The following is a 24,859-nucleotide window of genomic DNA, read 5'->3' as shown; positions in this document are numbered from 1 at the left end:
TCACCCCTAGCAAGGCTTGGGGGGCCAAACCTGAATCTACCATGTACAAGGCAAGCACCCTACCCACTGCACTATATCCCAGGCCATCTTTCAAATAATGACTATTTGCATGGGTGACCTACATGTCCCAAGCACTAAACACATTCTAGACACCAAGTCAAGCAGCATTTCTGGCCTTGAGGCTCGTGGCTGCCTGTCTAGAGGGAGAAGACAGTGAACAGGAAGCCAGAGAAACCAATATGCTAATCAATAGGCACTGGAAAACAAAAAATGGGACAAAGAACAAAGTGATGGGACTATCACTTTAGTAAGAAGACTCAGAAGATATGTGAGATAAGCCATTAGCATTTTATTGGTTTACTAAAAGCTTACTGGCTGGTCAACTGATCCAACAAAAAACATAAGGGTCTCCTGCAAAATAAGCACAGAACGTGTGTGGGTGTATATGCACCCTCAATCATCTGATGCATGTCATAATCTACTGTTCCTGGACAAGTCTCTGCTTTTCCTTTTCCTTTCTAACCTCCCCTCTACCACAGATTAGTCTCTCTCTCTCTCTTTCTCCCCTCTCCTATCTCTCCTCTCTCTCCTCTCTCTCCTCTCTCTCTTTCTTCCCCCCTCCCCCCGCTCCTCAATCCTTGCCCTTTACTCTCTGAGGTCCCCCAGGGACATGCACAAGTCACTATTCCTTGGAATGAATCTCACATGTCAGATGTCTTTCGGTATCTATGAGGGTTCTTCACACATCACTGAGGGAATGGAATTTTAAACAGGGCCCTTGGGAGGAAAGGTTCTCCCTGCAGACATCCTAAGTCTGCAGGACACAGAGGTGAAGAGAGAAGTGAGGAGGGCACTGAAGGTGTCTTTATTCCAGTCACTCTGCAAAGGAGGAAAATGAAATCACTTGATGGAAGAAGGAGTAGGCCTAAACACCAGGATGTGACTCGCACTCATCTACACAAACACAAACCCACCAAGGAGAAGGAGCTTAGAGAAATATTAATATACTATGGGCTGCAACATTTCTCAAGCCATTCAATATCCAAAATAAATAAATAAAAACCCAGTGCATCCTACCAATCTAGCTCTAGGAGAACAACCAAAGAGTCCCGGGCCATTTGGTTAATACAAAATAATATATATATTTTGGGGCTAGAGCGATAGCACAGTGGTAGGGCGTTTGCCTTACAAGCGGCCAACATGACTGACCCAAGATTGATTCCTCCGCCCCTCTCGGAGAGCCCGGCAAGCTACTGAGAGTATTTTGCCCGCACGGCAGAGCCTGGCAAGCTACCCGTGATATATTCGATATGCCAAACACAGTAACAACAAGTCTCGTGATGGAGACGTTACTGGGCCCACTAGAGTAAATCTATGAACAACGGGAGGACCATGAGATATATATATATATATATGTATATATATATATATACACACACACACACATATATATGTAAACATTTCATTTCAACATCACACTGGAATTCGCATCATGCTTTAAAAGCTCATTAGCCACTTGGGTCTGGTGGCACCACACTGGATGACACAGATATGGAGCAGTTTCATTCGCTAATGGACTGCAGTGGCATATGTGCACAAGGAGGCACTTTCCAATCCCTCTCACTTCTGCTCAATATTTATTTCCTGGAGTCCCCAGCTACCTATGTCACACAATCTCTCTCTCTCTCTCTTTCTCTCTCTCTCTCTCTCTCTCTCTCTCTCTGGGTTCAAGACTATCCTAATAAGTCAACAGGATGAGTTACTTTGGAGTTTGGTAATTTTCTGACAATTTAATTTAATAGTTCTTGCTTCATTGCCGGCCTCTCTGAACATCACAGTCATGAAATCATCACCACCCCAATATCACACAAAAGTTAAAAAATCTTGAACAGGGAAAAGACTGAAAACACTAACGCCAAAGCCCAATGGTGGAGCAAAATGACACTCTGGTAGAGGAGTGGTGCTTGTGCATAAAACCCTGCCACTGCAAATACTGTAAAGCATGGTGCAAAAAGAATCATTTTTAATAGAGTACATGCTTTGCCTGCTTTGATCCTCAACAACACACCATTCTCCTACACTACCAGGGCCACAATTCCCAAGCACTGAGCCAGGAGTCCCCAGTTATAACTGCTAGGTCTAGCCCCAAAGATAGTTTAAAACCTCAACTAAAACTTCAGTGCTCCTCAGGGTGGTGTCTTTAAAATGAACCCAATGTCACTGAAAGAATTTGGGCACTAACATGGCATGTGTGATATGACAACTTACTTTTGAAGAGGTGTGAAAAGGTACTTCTAAAATAATTCAGTGAGGGAGACCAATGTTCCCACAACAAAACAAATAAAAAGTACAACACAAAGTTTGACATCAAAGTCAAAACAAGCAACCTAACTAGTATGTCTTACCTCCATCCAGCTTGCAGAAGTAGTCAAGCTGGTCCTGTACAATAATTCTTCAGGTACTTTTGGCCCCCACAAGACATGCCTCAAAATGGCCATCTTAATTATTCTTTAAGAAACAGTTGCCAGTAATGTTTTCTAAATTATCTCTGCCCAGTCCATTATTGGAAAAGTCTGAGCAGTTAATCCCCAACTCACTCTCAGATATTTAAGACCTCTCTGATGATGATAGAGTTATAATGTGTTTCTTTTCCTCCCCAGACTCTTATGCTCACCCTTCTTTCCCTAACTGCCCCTTTCCTCAACTCTGGCAATTACACTGGCAAGATAATATTTACTTTTTATTCAAAACTCACCTGAGAAATGGGATTCCAAGGTAACTTATCACTTCCTTCATAAAATCTGTCCTGTGCTTTCCAAGTTGGATTAGGAGATTTAGTGTCTGTTCTAGAATTTCTATACAGGTGACATTTTAAGGGTGAAAATTTGGAAGGAAGCAGGGAATGGGGTGTTTCATGAAACTAAATCTTATATCGAAATACCAATTGTTGCTGAGATAGTTATAAAAAAGAAGATCAAATTCTTCTTAAATATGCTTTATTTATACAAATATTCCTTTAAGGAATAGTAACTTTACAGAAGAGACATGAGGCTAAGGGTGATGTAGGCAGGTAGACAGGGAGGGCCCCCTCCCGGGCAACGACAAAAGCCAGCCCTGCAGAAAATAGGAAAACAGGAACTAAGGCTTGATAAGACCCTCACCTGGCTCCAGCAACAGACCCAAAGAAGCTCCTCTAGGAACAAAAGGCCAGGAAAGGAATTTCAAAGAAGACCATAGCCACACCCATCCTCCCTGGCAACCTCCTTAGCAACGGGACATTTACCTGGGAAGAAGCCCCACGTGAGGGCAGGTTGGAGGAACCCTATAAAGGCCACCTTGAACAAAGGAAGCGCGCGCAATTGCTGCCCAAGCCCATGTGCTGCTTGCGCCCACGTGGCCGAGCACATGTGGTTCCCGAGCACATGTGTCGCCCGCATCTCCCCTCTTGAGATGTGTACTTTCACGCTTTCGTGTCTAACTTTACTCTCTCACTCTCTCTCCCTCCCTCCATACCTAAAAATCCTCCAAATAAAATCTATTTACTTCACTGCTTGTCTACTCCTGAAATTCCTTTCTGCGAGGCGAGACAAGAACCCAGCAACCCTGGGTCCCGAGTGGCAGAGGTGGATGGGGAGAAAGTGACTGTCTTTCTCCTCCCTGCTTCATATAAGTCACCCGTGGGGCCCACCTACATCAAGGGGATGAGGGGGGCCACATCCTTCCCCATCCCACATTGACACACTTTAGCTCTAATATGAACTCTTCCATAATCTAATAACATGTTGGGAAATTTCAATTATATTAGTTTGGTACCACCTGAATCTGTTATGTGTCACTGGTAGATGAGGAATTTAGACTTACAAAGGATATAGTCTGATTTGATCCTGCTACAAAAGTAAATAATTATTTTTATTGTCATTGGTATCCAGAGTTCTTAATAGACTTGCTCAACAAATTATTTGTTGGATGGACAGATCAATACATGCATGCATGAATGCAAGGATAAATGGATGGATGGATGGATGGATCGGTGGATGGATAGATGGATCGACGGATCGATGGATCGATGGATCGATGGTGGATGGATTAGTGGTAGAATAGGAGGATTCCTTTTTCAATTCTGCCTTCAGATGAAATCTTCTGAAGGGGAAAAGACCTTTACTCTCCTGACATATCTCCCTCTCTTCATCTCTCTCTCCATTCCTGTTCTCCCTTCCTATCTCCTCTGTCTTCTCACTTCATTCCAGTAATACAAGAAAATACTTGATATATATAACAATGGCTGCACACAAAGCTGGCATTTCCCACACACTGAGTGCACTAAAGAAAGACAAGGGGAAAGGAAGCTGTTCTTAAACAATAAATATTGGATATAGCATTAAAAGCCTCTCTTCCGCTAATGGAAGGGCAATTTGAAGATAAACCTAAACCACCTTCAGGCATATGATTAAAATCTGCTTTGTTCTTTTAATTTGCTGTTCTCAAATTACCACACTGCTGATAGGTGAAAACTCAGACTTCTGGGCTGCCCTTGAATTACTGTACAACTTTTTGTCCCTTTTTTTTTCTTTAACTCAGCACTGAAACAAAAGGAGCTCGCCTTCTATACCAGTAGAGAAAACTGTCTTCATATCTGCAGGTATTATTCAAGGTGTTATTCAAGGTGCCCTGCTGTGCCGATGTCCCTCAGCAAAAACACATCTCCCTTGAGGTTTTGGAATACAAGAGGTGAAGTTATCCTTGACAAGGATCCAGGTGTGAATGAGGCGTTTTTTTCCACCCATGACTCCAGAGACTTTATTACTCTTCTGCTGAAAGCATTAAAGGAGAGAGGAATGATCTATTACCTAATCCCCCCAAAATTTGTTTTCTAGAAGTTCTCTAAATACATGGTCTTGGATTGCTAAGAGTTCACCTCATGATGACAAGGAAAATTACCTGAGAGAATGGGTTATCAATTGATATCATCTTTACTCTTTAAAAAAAAAAAGTTTGCAATTCCTTTGAATTCCATTTGTAATTTTTAAGCAATGTCTTCAGCATGGCAAAAAAGTGGAGAGACAAAGGGCAGACATCCAGTTATTCAGTTTATATCACATGATCTGTTGTCAGGATCTTAAAATGCTCTTTTGGGTTGTGTGCCATACCTAGCAACACTTGGGAGGGAAGAAATCAAACCTAGGGCTCCTGTATGTAAAGTGTGTGAGCTATCCCCTCAGTCCATAAATGATATTCTTGGTGATTTTGGAAAGGGAACCCCATGATAGCATTTTGCACTGGGTCACCAAAACTCTTGGAATGGCATTGCTCTTACACCTAGCACCAAAACCAACTACATCCCTTCCTTCACATCCACAGTCAAGCACGCTGTTTCATGCTCAGGGCTTTATACCAAGAAGGGTTCATCTTACTTAGAATGCCTTTTTCCACTTCCCCAAAGAATTAGTTTTCACTTGTCCTTTAATTATTAATCAGGATCCATCTATGGAAGAGATACTTATTGATGCCCTAGTCTGATATGGAGGCTTCCACACACATAAATTTATCCCTAGGTCCATCTCTTCTCCTTGCTTAAGTATTTTTTTATCCTACCTGCAAACAATTGTAAGCCTGACAACTTACTGACAAATGGTTTAATTTTTCTTTTTTTTATTGCTAGATCCCACTCTGTGTGTGGCATTTAAAATGGTTTTGGGTTTTTGTTTTTGTTTTTTTCTGTTTTGTTTTGTTTTCTTGCAACTCTCAAGCAATGCTCAGGAAGTCTGCTAGACTCTGCTGGTGATTCTTGATCAACCAGGCTAAGGGTTCAATCAAAGGCTGCTCAGGACTGTGGAAATGGGACTAATTGCTATGCTCGCGGTCTCCAGGACTGCACTCAGGCCCCTGTGTGGACATGGTGCCAAGGATCAAGCTGGGGCAGTCACATGCAAGTGCGATTTCTCCAGCCCACAGACTCTACTTTCTGTTTATCAAGTATGATTGCTATTTCCTAAACTCATTAACTTCTGAAAAATATAGAAGCTTGATCTCTACAAATGTTCTCCCTTTCAAAATAAGCTTAATTTCCACACACATCCCCAACTCCAACTCTTATTTCTCTCTTGAACCTTCAGCAAAAGTCACAAAGCAAATAGCTCCAGAGCTTATATATAACTCAAATGTATATTTTGCAATTCTCTAGGGTCACTGTCCCTCAGAGTCACTTCTGCCAGTAAGAACAGCTGGTCCCCCGAATGCCTCTGGGAGCTTCTAGGAATTTTTTGTTAAAGTACATGATTTGTTTGTGCTGAGAAGTAGTCGAGTTCCTCTGCCATATCACCAATGGTTCAGGATAGAGCAATTCATGAACACCTAGTGTGGCTTAGAGGCATAAGAAGCACCTCATTATACCCAGGCAGCCACGTGCTTTCATGGATTTTAGCCATTATGGTCTTGGCCTCATACAAGATGCTGTTTGGAAACAATCTCGCCATCTGACTGGGGTAGAAAGTTAAAAGAATTGTTTCATTCCCAGCATCAGAAACCAACTAGTACTGTAATCTGATCAGAAATCAACTAGTACTGTAGTCCATTGGTTCTAGGCACTCTGAATGAATTTTTTTTTAATTTATTCACTCTTCAAGTATTGTTGATTATGTACTGAGTAAATGTGCCAGACAAGGCTTCACCACAGCAGGTAAACGCCAAATAAAAGATCCCATATGCTGGGGGGATGGTGCCGCCAGCAGGTCAATCTGTACCTGTGAGGTGAGTGCATCAGCAGCCTCATGACACCTTCAGACTTCTAAATACCCCAAAATTGCTGCTGTGCGTTTATCCAGACCCCAAAACCTTGGGGCAAAATTTACCAAGAAGGTAAACGGCCAAAAGTTAGGTATGTGGGAGACACACCCACAAACCACCTCTGGCTCAGCTATATAATTGGAGGCGTGGCCATTCTGGTTTCTGATTGAACTGCTTAACGGCCATGATCCCAGAGTCTCAGAAACAAATCTTGAAACCCAACAGCTTTTGGCAGAAGTGCGTCTGGACCGCACAGTAGGTTACTGTAGCTGGGCCACCCCAAGGGGGAAAGGGTGCTGTCCCTCCGCCTGCTCCCCCTTAGCAGCTTGGTGGCGGGCATCTGCCAGAGACCATTGGACAGTCAGGTTTGGGCCCGCAGTGACGAGACACATGTGGGCCTCATGGGATGGGGGTGGAGCCGGCCCTTTCCTCCCCACCCCAATGATACCGCAAGTTGCCACCCATGAACAGCCTCTCTGGCTCCTGATCAAGCTGCTTAATGGCCATGATCCCAGAGACTCAGGAACAGATCTCGGAACCTAGCAGGTTTTGGCAGGAAATCTCTCCAGATTTAACTGTTAAAATTTCGGAATTTCAAAATTGCACAGCTACTGCTGCAACCGTGCGACATCATATATTATTCATGACCAACAATGGAAAACAAATTGTCTAATGTTACCCTTTCAGCAGATCTGAGTGTTGGGATAAAATCCCAAATAATAATGGTGGGTGTGGTGTCGAAATGTTGAATGTGATCAAAGTATAGAGAGAGTGATTTGGTAATCATCTGCCCCACAGGTAGGGGGAGGGTGTGGGATGGGGGTATACTGGGGTTTTGGGTGGTGGAGAATGGGCACTGGTGAAGGCACAGGTGTTTCATTGTATGACCGAGACTTAAACCCAAAAGCTTTGTAACTGCTCTCATGGTGATTCAATAAATAAAATTATAAAAAATGGGGGGGGGAGATCCCATATGCAAGAAAACTAGGAATATCATCATGAGTCAGATAATAAAACCTACCACTTCAGGATCTCAAGCACAGTGTACAGACCACCAGCAGCAGCATGAACTGGGAGTTTATTAGAAACCCTGACTTTTAGGGCTATCTCCTGAAGACTTCCTAAATGAAAACTTGTAAGAAGAACTCCAAAGATCCACCAGAGGGCTAGAGAAATAGTACAGCAGGTACAGGGCTACCTTCCATGCAACCAACAACCCAGTTTCAATCCCCCGTATCCTATAAGGTCCCCCGAGTACCACCCGGAGTTATTCCTGAGTGCATAGCAGAGTGCACACCCTGAGCACCACTGCATGTGACCCAAAAGGGGGTGAAATAATCAACCAAAAACTCCAAATCTCAGATGCTAAGAAGCACTTGCACTCTCAGAGCTGAACAGTAATTCTTTTTAGCCAGAATAAAGTTGTAAAACTTACCCTAATGGCTCATAATCATAATACCATTTTTTCCTTATCTCTGGACTCTGCTTCTGACTTTTCTCCTATGTCACAGGAAAAACAATTTGACTCCTTTATCAAGCAGAGTGGAACTAAGAGGGAACCTTGGTATTTCCCCCAGTGACAACACTTATACTGTAAGCAGCCCCCTGAGCACAGCCAGATTTGACCCCAAAGCAAATACAACACATACGATTACCACTAATAGTTCCAAACATACGCATGTGTCCACACTTCTCACACAAAGTGATATTTATTTCATTGACATTATTTCGAAGACTGTTAGCTGTCTCAAAGATCCAGATACATAGAATTTTTATTTGCTTTACTGAGAAGGCTGTATTGTTTATTTTTCAGAAATTTTGCAAAGTGACATACAGCTAAATCATCAGTTGTTCAGCTCACCGACCTTGACATTTCTCTTTCTTTTTTAATATTTTTGTTTTAGGATCACACCCAGTGATTCTCAGGGGTTACTCCCTGCTCTCCACTCAAGAAATATTCCTGGCAGTGCTTGGGGACCATGTGGGATGCCAGGGATCAAATTCAAGTTGGCCGTGCCCTACCTGCTATACCACTGGTCTTTACATTTCTAATACATTGCTAATAAAGTCTTAAGAGAATTTATTGCCTGGAACAAACACTGAACCATTAGGTACATTTAACTAAACAAATACAGGAAAACTGGTTAATTACAAGCAAATGAACAATGGTGGCAGGAAGCAGAACAGAGAATGTGGTGATGGACCGTTTTCTGCACTAAATCTTACCATAATCATACTAAAATCATAGTGCCTAAAGTACATTTTTAAGAAGCAAAAATATAGGAATAAAAGTTGACCCCTATCTCATACCATATTCAAAGTTTAATTCAAACTGAATCAATGATAAGGGCTGACTCTAACAGGTATGGTTTATTTGGAGAAAATGTTCTGAAATTATCCTGAGCTGTTGGTGGTTGAACAGTTTATGAATATTTTAAAATCATGTGAGAATTATACATGCTAAAATGGTTAATTTCAAGATCCATGGATTACATATGAATAAACAACTGCCCAAAGACCTCAATAAAAGGACTAAAAGCAAAATCATTATATGAAATATATGTATAAATCTGTATAATCGTGTTAGCCTGTAGTTAGACCATTAGATGAAAATATACGCATAAGTCTTATGCTCTTGTTAGGAACCAAAAGCACCAGCAATAAAGAACAAAAATAAAACTACATAAGATGGAATTCATTTTTAAAATTACATTTTTTATACCAAGAAAGCATAAAGAGAATGTGCAAAGCAGGGAAATATCTGCACAGAATAAGTAAAAAAGGGGCCAGTGGAAGGGCTCAAAGAAATAGAGGACCTGCCTCAAGCCCTTCCCCGGATGGTCCCTGGACACTGCAGGGTATAGCTCCAAGAAGCAAACAAACAAGAGTGTATATATGCAAATAGTTTAGTGTATATAACAAACTGTATCAAGAATATATAAAGAGGGGTCTGGAGAGATAGTACAGCGAGTAGGGTGGCAGACCCAAGTTCTATCCCTGGCATCCCACATTGTCCCTGGAGCCCACCAGGAGTGATCTCTGACACAGAACTAGGGGTAAGCCCTAAGCACTGTCAGATGTAGCCCAAAACAACAACAACAAACGAGAATATAGAAAGAAATTTTACATACATATATGAAAAAATCTCACTTTATAATTGACAAAGTGTCAATTAAAACAAAGCCTACTTGGGGGCCAGAACAATAGTATAGTGGATAGGGCATTTGCCTTGCATATAATTGACCTGGGTTCAATTTCTGGCATCCCATATGGTTCCCTGAACACTGCCAGGAGTGATTCCTGAGTGCAAAGCCAGAAGTAATTCCTGAGCATCACCCGGTGTGACCCAAAAAAAGAGAAAAAAAGAACCAAACCCTGTTTTCTGACATAAGAATTGGTGGTGGAGAGACAGTGTTGGAGGGTTTGGGCACTCTGACAGGGTTCAGTAACTCTGAACATTAAAGACGCAAACATTAACACTATTATAAACCATGCTACCTCAATTATAAGAGTAAACATAGCACATTACAGAATAAAAAAACATTAAATGGATAAAGAATCCAAATGGACAGTTCTCTAGAGAAGCACATACTAAATACATATATTAAGCACATATTAAATACCTATGTTAAAAAGGATCATTAAGCACATGGAAAAAATGCTCTACACATCAGACATCAAGTAAATTCAAATCAATATTACTTCACATTCATCTAGATTATTTTAATAAAAGACAAAAAATAATAAAGGTGAGCAAAAATATGGAGAAATGGAAACTCTTATGCACTGACTGTGAGAATGTGAAACAGTGCAGTCACGGGAGAGAAATATGGTACTTTGGACACCACCTCCACTACCCAGCCATCGCCACACTCCAGGACGCTTTCCGGACCTGCGTGGCAGCTCCGGCTGAGACTCACACACGACTGAAGACCCACAGAACAAGATAAGCGGAACTCTCTGAGACCTTGGACTCCAGGCTCCAGGCTTGGCGGACCCAGGGACAGAGTTTCTCTGCTTGCTCCCACCAACCACAGGTGACAAAGGGATTCTAATCAGGAGCCCCACCCTACCCTTCCCTGTCTGCTTCTATCAACCACCCAAGGATCGGATTGCGCACAGAAGACCCACCCTACCCAGATAAATATCCCACTGGCAGACTTCCACTATCGACACTACCTCCACTACCCAGCCGTCGCCACACTCCAGGACGCTTTCCAGACCCAGGGATAAGACCCATCATAAGACACTAAATACCCATCTTCCGAAATTGTAGTACCATATTTGATAGGGTTCAAATATGGTAACACCTACAAGGGTGATTAGAGGTCGCCCCAAAAGCCTCTATCCCTCTCGGAAAGACTGGCAAGTTACCGAGAGTATTCCGCCCGCACGGAAGAGCCTGGCAAGTTATCCGTTGTGTATTCGATATGCCAAAACCAGTAACTACAACTGGTCTCATTCACCTTTGGAAGATGGAACCATGTAATTCAGTCATTTCATCACCAGATATATACTTAAGAAAAAGAAAATGTGTATTTCAAGAAAATTTTACAGGAATGTTAACCAATTACTCAAAATAGAAAAAAAAGGAAACAATCAGAATTTTTGTTAGCCAATAAACAAAATGGACTATTATCTATACAATGAAATATTATATATACCATGATTAAAAGAAATACTTCTACTGCCATAAAAATATACCAAAATATAAACATATTGTAGAACTCTATTTTTACCCTATGTCCACAACAGATAAATCTATAAAGACAAAAACAGATTTGTTGTTAGACAGAGAAGGGAGATTTAGAGGTAAAATAGTTGAACTATCTAAAGGGATGTGGGCTCTTTTAGGGAAGGTGACAAAATATCTAAAACTTAACGAAGCTATGGTTTTACAATTCCCCGAATGTCTTAAAATCATATATTTAATTCTAGAATATAATGGTATATGAGTCATCCCCCTCTCAACCGTTACTGGAAAAGGTAAACAACAGCTATTGTGTAAAGAGATTGAACCTCATACAGCCCCTAAAAAGATCTTAGGGACTCTCTGAGATTCCCCAGACCAATCAAGCACCCAGAATGAATCAACCAAAGAAGAGAGTAGGTCATTTGCCCTTACCCCTTCATCTTTCCAGAGAACCTTGACTTCAACTTTAAGGATGTTATTTTCGCTCTGAGTGCCAGGGTCAGACTTTGGTCACCCTAAAGTAATCAGTTCTGTCCTTTCTAATCTCGCTTGCTCAGGGGTGAGCATAGTAGACTGAGAAGGTTTGGCTTGCTTGAAATGCTGGGATTGAAAGTAGTTTCTCGCTTCCTTAGACAATGTGAGAATTTGAATTTACCATAACTCGGCATAAAAGCAAAACTGTCCTTGAATCAAACTCTCCAGTTTGACCATATAAGCCAGTAAATGCCCTTAACGCCAGAGTCTGTTTGAATGCTAGAACTTGTTAGGTGATGTCAAGAGCATCAAGCTGATACACTGTCACAGCAAAGTGGATGAAGTTAACAGTATTGCTTTCTCCACACAGTCAGTATGCTTTGCCTTTGTTTGTAAGGCATCAAAAGATAAGATCTTAGCAGACCCACTGAAACAGCATCAACTTATTTTTTCCAGAACATGCTTAATATAAAGAACTGGCCCATATTATCTAGATTGGAAAATGTCAGCACTGGGACATGCTTTTTCACAAACTGTCTCCCTGTCTACTCCTTTTGTGTCTAATCTTCACTGAACTCTAAATGACACACAGATTGATTGATAAAGCTGAATTGTCCTTACTAACTGAAAGGGTGTGGCTGTCACTTGCACCTAGCTTGGATCTCACCTGCATCTATTCCTATTCCAAGTGATATTAATCAAAGAAAATAGAAAAACACTCTTTGTATATTTCAACTGAGTTGGCTATAACAATACTCTAGACTAGAGATATGGCTTGGAATTAGAGAACATGGACCTTCTGTGTAAAGTCTGAGTTTGATCCTCAGCTCCACAAAAATCAAAATAGAATACTCCACATGGGGGTGATGTTTTAACATTACAACAATCCTTACATAAATCATTTTCATGATCCAGTGGTGGCTGGCAAATGAGGAGTTATGATGCTCAGTTTAGAGCTAATCAAAGTCTTGTACAATCAGAAAATGATAGTTTGATCTTAAAAACATTGAATTCTAAGACAAAACCTTTCTACTACTTAGGATTACCTCTAATATACAGGTTCACATCATATAGAAATGACAATACTTTTTTCCCCCAACTATTACTATGGACCAGCTACATAGGTATGTGTGTGTGTGTGTGTGTGTGTGTGTGTGTGTGTGTGTGTATTTTCTCTTCATTTAGTCCCTATAAGACCTCATGAGATCTGCTCCACTCTTACCCCACTTTTTAGGTGAGAAAATCAAGGCCTAAGGAAATAAAGTGACTCATCCAATATCATCTGACTAGTCAGAAGTTGATTCAGGACTCAAACTCAAGTAAGTGAAAAAGAAGCACAATCGCACAATCTCTCAATCCCTTGGCCATACTATCACTTAAACAAGAGTAGAGTTATACACCTGCATCTCCTCTAGAAAAGAGAGTGTGTGTGGTTTCCCAAAGTTTGCTCAATTGGTAAGGATACTTAACAACATAAACCACATAGACTTATTCAATGATATTTCTTTTTATTTTTAAGGGAGTAGAGAAGGCCAAGGTATACCAAGAGTCAAACTTGGAATTTCAGTCATGTCAAGTATGTGATTTACCACTGAGTTCCATACACATGACTGGGGATTTTTCCTATTCCTCAATCTGATATACAAAGATTGCCTACGATAGGAACTTTGGTAGTGGGAGAGATGAGAATTATATACATATAGAGGTATGAATAAGTTCCTAAAATCCATAATACTGTATTCCAATAATAAAAAATTAAATATTAAGATTAACAAAATAAGGAGCCAGAAATATTGCTCAAAGTGTTCGAACACAAAACCTCACATTTATAAAACTGAGTTCAATCCAGCATTGCATGTTCCCCAGAGAACCAGCAGGTATAGTCCTGGTCATCCTGCTCCTCACTGGGGTGACCTCTGCGCACCACTCTCCAACCACCCCTATAAAATATTTTAAGAAAAACTGAAATAAATACACACAGAAAAAAACATTGCCTGAAATAAATCGGGGCTTAAGAAACCTACTATTAAACTCTCCTAATAGTTACACTCTAACAATAATTGCAACCCTATATGACCTATTCTGACAAACATTACTGCCTGCTCAACCAACAGCCAACACTCCCCACCCCCCCACACACACTCACTCACACTCACCTTCATTGTTTTCATAATGGCAAAACCCATTTCAAGCATGAAAAGTGAAGACATCCTGTACATACTTTCTATACTCTTGCAGTAAAGGCAAACATGACTCAATCCTGGCCAATGGGCTCTAATTTGGGTCTCTAGAAAAGGTTGCTTCCAGAATATAAAATAATGCATGTGCAAAAACCACCTCAAACGTCAAGCGTGCCAGGCTGGTATCCAAAACCACTGCAGTTACCATCGAATCACAATCACCACAATGATGGGGCTGAGCTGTGACTGTAGCACTGTCCAATAGCACTGTCCTCCCATTGTTCATTGATTTGCTCAAGCGGGAACCAGTAATATCTCCATTGTGAGACTTGTTGTTACTGTTTTTGGAATATCAAATATGCCATGGGGAGTTTGCTAGGCTCTGCTGTGCAGGCAGGATACTCTCGATAGCTTTCCAGGCTCTCTGAGAAAGACAAAGGAACCGAACTCTGGTGGGCCACATGCAAGGCAAATGCCTTACCCGCTGTGCTATCGCTCCAGTCCTTATCAGTTTAATGTCTTATTAGTGATGATGGTAAATGTTCCCTCATTGATTGGTCAGTCTAGAAAGAAAATTAATTCATCTATAAAATCTTACTATCTACTTTGCATATGTCATCACTTTTATTCAAGTCCAAATAGTCAAATCTAAAAATACCAACCATGTTTCAGTAACTAATGTGAAAAGTCTATCCTTTACTTAATAGAGTCAGAATTTAAAATGTCAAGTTCACTGGAAAGAGCTGTCATAGCCACGCAGGAATCGGAGAGGTGAACAGAGCAGGAAGGTGATAGATAGGACTGCACTCTACCTGGAGCCAAGAGAGAGAGGCAACAGGGACTCAGAGATATGGCTCCAGAGGTGAAATACATGCCTTGGACGTGCAAGACTTTTGTTGAATCCCTGAGCATGGTTCTGATGGTCCCCAAGCAATGCAAGCACCAAGCATCACAAGCATCTGGGCTCTAGCATCACCCAGGTGCCCAATACACATCAAAAGAAAATAAACTGAATGAAAGAGGACAAGAGTTGACCCATGTCGTTTTACGGTTTCCAGATAGCAAGTTGGAAAAGTCAGTTGAAAGAGCCCCAAAGGACTCCAGTAGGGAACACTGGGAAACTCCTTCCCTTCCTAGACTTTCCTCTTGTGCACTGTCCATTCGGGATTCCCTTAATCCCTCCTAAAATACCCACACACAAATCATGCATGGGAGGACTATAAATGCATGTACACGACAGCCTGTGAAGAGAAAGCAAATGAATTTCCGGAACTGGCTACCACACTGCTGAGCCATTAGGCTGTTAGCTTGAAACTTTTATGAAAATGATGTAAAAATTAGATAATTTTTTAAGGAATACTAAAAGGTATTGATTTATTTCAAAAATTCATAACCCACATTTTGTACAGGTTATGAAAGGAGGCTGGGGCTGGAGCGATAGCACAGCAGGTAGGGCATTCGCCTTACACGCGGCCAACATGGCCGACCCGAGTTCGATTCCTCCGCCCCTCTCGGAGAGCCCGGCAAGCTACCGAGAGTATTCGATATGCCAGACACAGTAACAACAAAGTCTCCAATGGCGACGTTACTGGGCCCGCTCGAGCAAATCGACGATCAACGGGAGGGCCTTACTTTACTTTACTTTACTTTACTTTATGAAAGGAGGCTATGTGTAACAACTTGGGACAGTACATTCAATCATTTTTATTTCCAAGGAAGGAAAAGAGGGAAGAAGGGAGGAGGGGAGGGAGGAAGGGAGGGAGGGAAGGAGGAAAGGAAGGAAGGAAGGAAGGAAGGAAGGAAGGAAGGAAGGAAGGAAGGAAGGAATTTCTCAAAACATGCACTGTTGACTACAAGCGTTTCTTTTATTTTATTTTTATTTTATTTTATTTTATTTTTTGCTTTTTGGGTCATACCCGGCAATGCACAGGGGTTACTCCTGGCTCTGTGCTCAGGAATTACCCCTGGCGGTGCTCAGGGGACCATATGGGATGCTGGGAATTGAACCCGGGTTGGCCGCGTGCAAGGGAAACACCCTACCCACTGTGCTATTGCTCCAGCCCCATACAAGCGTTTCTTTTAAAACAAAAAACAAAAAACAAAAAAACATTTTTAAGATAACTATCTCGAAAGAGAGCAAAAAATGGCTCTCCATACCCATGCCGCCAGACCCCACACCAGGCTGTTTCATCCAGGGGAATCCAGAGGGGGCGGGTGAGATCCTTCCCCACCCCAAGAGACTCAGACCCAGCAGCCAAAAAACTCCAGAACTCAACTACCACCATGCCCTCAGCCCTCTCCACATGCTTAGGCCAAGCCTCACGCATGAGTGAGCTTATTCCTGGACCAGGAATTTATTCCTGGACTGCACAGCTATATCTCATACCTCAAACCACTCATATTCAAGAGTAGTGCACCACATTTGATGGAGTTTAAAGTAAAAGGCAGCCATTCTTTGAGGAAAATAAGTTTTTACATATATATGCATATGCATATACATATATTCTATAAGGACACAAGCCTCAATCTTTAACAACATGTTAGTGATCTCTTACAGAAGAGCTAAATGGTGAAATACAACAATCTTCACCCACTTTCCTCTAAGGAAAATTTTTGGAGAATTTTCAGCAGTTTATTCATAACAAACAATGCAAAATAAATGATTTCGGTTCTGCTTTCATGCAAGGTTGGGGTTTGGAACAGAAACATTCGAAATATGGTGGCGTGAAGGTTTAATGGTGGTGAGATTGGTGTTCAAATATTAAATGTAATCAAATATTGTGAACTACTTTATAAAAATTAAATTTTAAAAAACACTTTTAAACTCTAAAAAATAAAACTTACATTACCTTACAACCAGAGTACAATTTCAATGCGGCAGGGCGTTCGCCTTACAAGCGGCCAACATGGCCGACCTGAGTTCGATTCCTCCGCCCCTCTTGGAGAGCCCGGCAAGCTACCGAGAGTATTCGATATGCCAGACACAGTAACAACAAAGTCTCCAATGGAGACATTACTGGGCCTGCTCGAGCAAATCGACAATCAACGGGAGGGCCTTTACCTTTACCTTTAACCTTTAGAAATGTACAAGGTCCAAATTTATCAAAATTGAAATCCTTTAATTGTTTAATTTAAACAAGGTGAAATTCTCTAGCTCATTTTACTATTCTTTTTTGTTTTGCTTTTTGGGTCACATCTGGCGATGCACAGGGGTTACTCCTAGGTCTGCACTCAGTAATTACTCCTGGCAGTGCTCAGGGGACCATATGGGATGATGGGAATCGAACCTGGGTCGGCCGCATGCAAGGCAAATACCATACCCGCTGTGCTATCGCTGCAGCCCCCTCTAGCTCACTTTAACTATGTATATAATAATTACCATTTGGGATCAGAAGGGGCAGAAAATAACATCACTATCACTATCACTATCACCCGGTTGTTCATCGATTTGCTCAAGCGGGCGCCAGTAACATCTTCATTAGTCCCTGTCACGTGCTAGTGTAGGCCGATGACATATTGGGGGATCTATCAGGGGAATGAGGATCATCATTGTTACTATTTTTGGTATATCGAATATGCCACAGGTAGCTTGCCAGGCTCTGCTGTGGGGGCAGGATAATCTGAAGAAAATAACATGTCATTTGAAAAAACATAATTAAAAATTTGTTTTTCTAGACAAAATTAAAATAAACATTTGCAGCATAGTATTATTAAAGTCCTTGGCATCAGGTGGGCAATACAAACTGTAACTTAAAGTAAGCATAATATATTGTTTCCCAGAATATAAGACAATAAGCACATGTCCTGAGAAGAGCCACTTAACTGTTCAAAGGAAAACTTAGTCTTTCTTTTTATTGTTTGACTTTTTAATAGTTTTTAAATTTTTTAAATTTTATTGAATCACCGTGAGATAGTTACAAGCTTTCGTGTTTGGATTACAATCAATCACACAATGATCAAACACCCATCCCTCACCAGTGCACATTCCCCACCACCAATATCCCTGGTATACCCCCCCTTTCCTACCCTCCCCCTGCCTCCCTGGCAGACAATATTCCCCATACTCTTTCTAATTGGGGGGCATTATGGTTTGCAATGCAGATACTTAGAGGTTATCCTGTTTGGTCCTTTATCTGCTTTCAGCACACATCTCCCATCCAGACCGATTCCTCAAGCCATCATTTTCTTAGTGATCCCATCTCTATACTAGCTGCCTTCTCCCCTTTGCTCATGAGGCAAGACTTAGTCTTTAAGGAATAAGTAGAAACCAGTTATGTCAATTGAGTGGGACAAAACAAGGAAGACAGAGGCTGAGACCGCAGAGAAATCCATAGGTTTCTACTATCACGGTATCATGGTCCTCCTATTGTCCATCGATTTGCTCAAGTGGGTCCAGTAACGTCTCCATTTTGATACTTGTTGTTACTGTGTTTGGCATATTGCATACATCACGGGTAGCTTGCCAGGCTTTGCGGTGCAGGCGAGATACTCTCGGTAGCTTGCTGGGCTCTCCAAGAGGGGCGGAAGAATCAAACCCGGCTCGGCCATGCTGGCTGTGTGCAAGGCAAATGCCCTACCACTGTGCTATCTCTCCAGCCCCCTACAATAACAAAAGAGAATATTCTACAGAAATAACAACTACCACTTTCCAGAAACTTGATAGTTATTAAGCTAAAAACAAGAAAATCACCAATGGGACTGAAGCAACAACAGCCAAAAAAACCCCGCAAAACAAAGATATATTGTGGGGGGAAAATACAGTATTCTTTACTATGATGAAGTAGTATTTCATTTGAACACTTCTCATCAAGAGATAAACCAACACTAATGCTACTCCCTATACTACTAGTAAATATATTTAGCAAAAGCCTATAACTACTTCAGTAAGTGTACAGAAGTCTACTTACACATCTTACACATATTCTGAATATAATCAAAATTCTTAAGTAAAAGTGAAACTGAGCCTAAAAGACAAAGTTCAAGTCAAACACCTCCTGCATGTGAGGTTCCTACTATCTATATTAAAAATGAGTCAGAAAGAGAGAAACAGACAAAGAAGGACTGCACTCATTTGTGGAATATAAAATAATATAACATGAGACTGACACCTGAGGACAGTAGATACAAGGGCCAGGAATATTGTTTCATAGTTGGAAGCCTGCCCCATGAGCTCGGGCGAAGGCAGCTGGGATAGAGAAGGGACCACTAAGCCAATGATGGTTGGAGGGATCATTCGGGATGGGAGATAAAAGCTGAAAGTAGATAAAGGACCAAACGTGATAGCCTCTCAGTATTGCAAATCATAATGCCCCGAAGTAGAGAGAGAGCAGAGGGAAAATTGTCCGGCAGAGAGGCAGGGGGAGGGTTAGAAAGGGGGGAGGGGCATACCGGGGACATTGGTGGTGGAAAATGTGCACTGGTTGAGGGATGGGTGTTCATTCACTGTATGACTGAAAGCTTTGTAACTGTATCTCCTGCTGATTCAATAAAAAAATGGGTGAAATGACTTATATATCTATTTTAGGACTTAAAGCAAAGTACAAAAATGAGTTTCTCTGGATCTCAAGACAGCACATTGCCAAACTGTTCCGTTCAACTCATGTGACAGCCGAAATACTATCTCTTCTATCACTGATCCATTTGTTATTGACTTTAGAAGCAATGTCTAGCTTAGAGTGACACTACAGACACTCTCCAGAATATTCAGTGAGAGCTCCTAGAGCAGGACATTCCAGCCTGAAACTTGTCCAGCGGTCTGCTTACAATCTCGGTGCCACTATCCCCAGTGCAACAAACTCCCATAGCAATAACAATCAAACGAATCCGGAAGAAGTTAGTTTGGTTGTTCTTGTTGTTTGTTCTTAGTAATTTACGATACTGATGCGTTTACACTTACAATACAAATCAAATACATTTGCAACGTTATTTACAATACTGTTAACAATAATTAATTCCTTTGAGATAACACAGTCCACAGATATTTCTGCCTCTGGCAAAGGCTGCCCCCTCCAACTCACAGATCTAGGAAGGGTGTTTTTTTAAAACTCAGCTACAAGTTTCTGACAGTTGAGAAGTGGAAATCCCAGAGATTAAAAAAAAACAATAAATAAATGCAAACGTCAGAATCTAACAGATCTGAGCCTTGATACCACCTCTCCAACACTTTCTCAGATTGTACAGGGCACCTGCCTATATAAACAGTTATTGAAGTGTATACAAGGGGGGGAAGGAGAGAGAGAGAGAGAGAGAGAGAGAGAGAGAGAGAGAGAGAGGGAGAGAGAGTTCACTTGATCTCCTGCAAGCCCCGAAGCACTTAGGACCAAAGCCCTCTCGCCTGTTCCAGTCTGGGCGCGAGTAAACGTCCTCTGCTCCTATTTCAATCTTCCAGGCGTTTCTCCCCAAAGCCCGGACACACGCAGCATCCCTTGAGCATCCCTTGCCTATGGCCTCGCGCTCTTCCTTTTTCTCCACCGCTCAGGCTCAGCTGGACTCCGAGGGAGCCCAGCTGGCACAGCGCGCTCCCCGCCTAGGAGGGTGCAGCGCAGCCGGGGGTTCCCGGGGTTGTGGCTTTCCCTCGCGGGAAACTTCAGCGGCCCCCGCCGCGGAGAGGCAAAGGCCATCAACACAGGGGGTGGCAGGGGCCGTGGCGGGTTCCCAGGCCGTGGCCACAGGGAGAAAGGGTTGCACGGGACCCATGCGTGCCTCACCCACGTGGAGGAAGGGGGCAAGGAAGAGCGGGAGGTGCCCTCGGCTCTCGGGCATCCCCTTTCCTGGTGGGGTAACTGGAGGCAGCTGCCCGCCCGACGCCCCTAGCCGGAGTGCGGCGAGACAAGAGTCCAGGGTCGCACGCCTGGAGAGGGGGCCGCGGGGCCAAGAAGCCGAGCCTGACGCCTGCCGGGGACCGTGCCCCGTGCCCGAGAAGGGCTCTCAGCCTCCGACCACGAAGGAAGCGGAGTAGGGCTTTCCAGCAGGCCCCTGGGTGGGTTCCTGGTCCTGGCCACCCACGCCCACCCGCAGAAGGTCCCCCCCGCTGCGCACACACACACGCCAGCGTCCACGGCTCCGAGCCGCCCGCACCTGGATGTAGCAGGAGATCTCGGAATCGTCCAGCAGCCGGATGGTGCATTTCATCTCCTGGTGGAGCGATTTGATGCTGGAGCTCCGAAAGTGGATCATCTTCATGGTCCGCCCGCCTCTCGACACACAGCGGCAGGAGGCGAACATGCACCGCGGCCCGGGGACGAGCGGGCGGCTCGGGCGGCGCCACACGCACGTCGGCCGGCGCGCACCGTCCCGAGCCCGCGCAGCTCAGACCCGGCGCGGCGGCGGCCACCGGCGCCAGCGGCCACACATGCCGGGGGCAGGGCGCGGCGGGCCGGGGCGGCGGGCGCGGCTCCTCCCGGAGCTCCTCCCCCCGGTGCGCCTCCCCGCGCCCCTCCCCTGCGCGCCTCCCGGGCGGCTCCTCTGCTCGCTCTCCTCCCCGCCTGGCCGCCGCCTCCCCGGCCAGCCGCACCTCCTCGGCACTGGGCGCGGCCGGGAGACCCCCCACCCCACCCCCGGGGGCGCGCAGAGCAGGGGACCGAGGCCGCGGGCGGGGATGCCTGGCGCTCCGCACGGGCCTGCGCGCGCCGCCGGGCCGGCCGCTCCTGCACCCGCTGCTGCTGGGCCCTCGGGGTCGCGCGGGAGCACCCGGTGGCCTCGGGGCCGTGCGAGCAGCGCGGGTCGGCCCTGCGCGGAGATGCTGGACCTCTGGCGAAGCCTCCGGAGGCCCCGAGCGCCGGGGAGCCCACCCCGGGCACAGCGCTCCAGGAACTGCCTCGGAGGGTGACGGGCGTGCCCCCGACTCCCCCCTGAAGCTTTCTTTCATTTCATGGGCAGAGAGGAGGGGTCTCCGCCGCCCGGGAAGGCCGGGCCTTTCTCCGGAGCCTCCCGGCTCGGTTTCTGCCCGCAGTGCTTTGGGTGCGCGCTAGAGGGACCCGGAGAAGGCGCCCGCCGGCCCCCAGCCCTCGCCCCCGCCGGCCCCAGCCCGGACTGTCCAGGATGCGACAGGCTTGGGTCAGCCTGGGGGCGGGGGCTGCGGAACCTGCTGTCTGCTGACCGGCGCCAGGTGTGAGGGACACGGATTGTCCAGCCCTGAAGACGCCCTGGGGTGCAGCACCCAGCGGCCGCGGCCGAACGTGGAGGGCTCTGGGAAGAGGTAGGGTGCCAGGCCCAGGAGTGGAGAGCTGAGGGGGGGGGGGGGTCCCCGCGCCGAACAGGTGGTTCGTGAGAAGCATCGCTAGGACTCCTTGCCCGCTGCCGGCCCTGCGGCAGCTGCTCAGAGCCCACCTGTGAGGCTCGCCCTGCCCTGAAGTCCAGCGGATAGGCCCGACCCTCATGCTTAGATGTTCTGGGTCCCAGGACTCAGGTGGCAGGACCTTTTCTCTGCTCCCGATTCCTCCCCCGCTCAGCATCTGCTTCTGTAATCCCGCGTTGCGGCGATTTTTCCAGGCAGAATAGAGTTTATGTAAGAGAGCCTGAGAGTTATTTTTCAGTATTTTGATTATAGGATTGGGCTCTCTATGGTCCACTCGTCCTGGACAGAGGTCTGGGGAGGAGATGCAGATCTGATCAACGGCACAGCTATTGATCATCTGTACAGCTATTGACACATCTATGGTCATGGAATCTCACTCTCTTCCCGGCTTCCGTGGCGAGCCCCTCTCTGTTCTGTAGCTGAGACGCTGGAATGAGAGGGGCCAGTGGAGAGTCAGACCCAGGAGGCACTGCTGGCCTGACCCCTACAGTGTGGAAACTGCCCCAGGAATAGTGTCATCTCTCCCAACCCACGAGCAAACCTTAAATAATCTAGAGCAGGGACTGTATGCCTCCTCAGGGCGCCTCCCATGGGTCACAAGTGAAAACTGCATGAATGGGGGACATCGCACAAGAACAGGTGAGAAGCCAATATGACAGGTGGCCGAGTCGGAGGAAACAAGGTTGGGGGAACACGCTTTCAGAACGGGGTTGAGAAGCATTGATCTGGAGATAAAAATAAATCACCACCCAGCAATAAAACCTTCCTTTTCTGAATTTTTTAAATGTTTATTGAGATTCTGTGGTTTACAATACTGATAATAATGGATTCTCGTGCACAAAATTCCAGCGCCGCACCCATCACCAGTGTACCTTCTCCCTCTCCAAAAGACCCCAAGACCGTCCCCTACAAGCCCCCTGACTCCCAATCAATCGTGTGGATCAGTTCTCCCATTATGTTGCTGTAGGCCTTTGTTGCTACCATATATATATATGTATATTTATACATATATGTATATATGTGTGTGTATAATTAAATTACCTGTGATATATGCAATTCCCACCCCCAATGACCAGTGTACCCAATTTCCCTCCTTCCACCCAACCCCACCCTCAGTCAGCCCCTATAGCAAACACTTTTCTTCTCTCTCTCTCTCTCTCTCTCTCTCTCTCTCTCTCTCTCTCTCTCTCTCTCTCTCTCTCCTTTTGGTCATTATGATTTGCAGTACAAGTACTGCAAGGTTATCATATATACCTCTTTGCTTACTTTAGCACTCGACTCTTGTCCAGAGCAACCATTTCCAACTACCATTGTCATACTGGTCTCTTCTGTATCCTAATTGTCTTCTTCCCCTTTCTCCCCATGTGTGACAAGCTTCCAGCCATGGGCCAGTCCTCCTGGCATTCATTTCAGTTGTCTATGGGTAATAGTCTCATATGTGTTTTTATGTCTCCAAAATGAGTGCAGTTTTTCTGTGTCTGTCCCTCTCCTTCTGACTCATTTCACTTGGCTTGATACTTTCTATGTCCATCCGTTTAAAAGCAAATTTCATGACTTCATTTTTTACTAACAACTGCATAGTATGCCATTGTGTAGATATACCATAGTTTCTTTATCCGGTCATCTGTTCTCAGGCATTTGGGTTGTTTCCAGATTCCTCCACTCTATCTTTAAGTCCGACATATAAAAGGGATCACACTCCATCTGTCCCATTAAGTCTGACTGATTTCACTCAGCATGATATCCTCTAGTTCCATCCATGTCAAAAATAATAATGAGTTCGTGGCCAGGGGAAATGGATTAGGAGGACCGGTCAATGGTTGGAACTAATTACAAGTGTGTGGGGGGAGGGGACTGTGGGTACATAGGATAGAGAAGAGACCAATCTGACAATAATAGCTGGAAATGATCACACTGGACAAGACCTGAAGGTTAAAAGTGGGTAAAAGGATATTCTTGATAACCTTTCAGTCATTATTGCAAACCACAATGCCAAAAAGGAGAGAGACAGAGAGAGAGAAGAAAAACTCCTGCTATAGAGGTAGGCAGGTGGTGGTGGTGGGTGTCAGGAGGGCACCTGGGGACACTGGTGATGGGAAATATACACTGGTGGAGGAATGGGTGTTGGAATAATGTTTGATTGAAATACAATCATGAACAGCTTTGAAAGGGTCTATCTCATGGTGATTCAATAAAAAAGTTTTTAAAATTCATGATTCTGTTATTTCTTATAGTTGCATAATATTACATTGTGTGTACGTATATATATAATTAAATTACCTGTGAGATATACATTTCCTGAAATTTGTACCTTTATGCTCATTGCAGCACTGTTCACAAGAGCCAGAATCTGGAAACAACCCGAATGCCTGAGAACAGAGGGCTGGTTCAAGAAACTTTGTTACATCTACACAATGGAATAGTATGCTAGGA

General features: G+C 44.3%; 1 protein-coding gene and 1 pseudogene across 2 annotated transcripts in view; one reads left to right on the top strand and one right to left on the bottom strand.

The window, feature by feature from the left end:
• Window positions 1–21,088, top strand: part of LOC130042598 (S-adenosylmethionine decarboxylase proenzyme-like) — a 133,021-nt pseudogene extending 111,933 nt beyond the window's left edge.
• The window catches only part of FRMD3 (FERM domain containing 3), a 299,884-nt gene extending 278,385 nt beyond the window's left edge, over window positions 1–21,499 (bottom strand). The window contains exon 1 of one of the 2 annotated variants that reach the window (XM_056134756.1): window positions 21,208–21,499. In XM_056134756.1, coding sequence (XP_055990731.1) covers window positions 21,208–21,354 — 147 coding nt within the window. In that variant the 5' untranslated portion in view covers window positions 21,355–21,499. The remainder of the gene's footprint in view (window positions 1–21,207) is intronic. The other variant, XM_056134757.1, reaches the window with a different exon arrangement.
• Window positions 21,500–24,859: the final 3,360 nt, after the last annotated feature.

The sequence above is a fragment of the Sorex fumeus genome, unplaced genomic scaffold (genome assembly GCF_029834395.1).
Source record: "Sorex fumeus unplaced genomic scaffold, SorFum_2.1 ptg000106l, whole genome shotgun sequence".
Taxonomy (NCBI): Eukaryota; Metazoa; Chordata; class Mammalia; order Eulipotyphla; family Soricidae; genus Sorex; species Sorex fumeus.
Note: the sequence above shows the minus strand (reverse complement) of the source record. Positions and strands in the feature narration are given on the sequence as shown.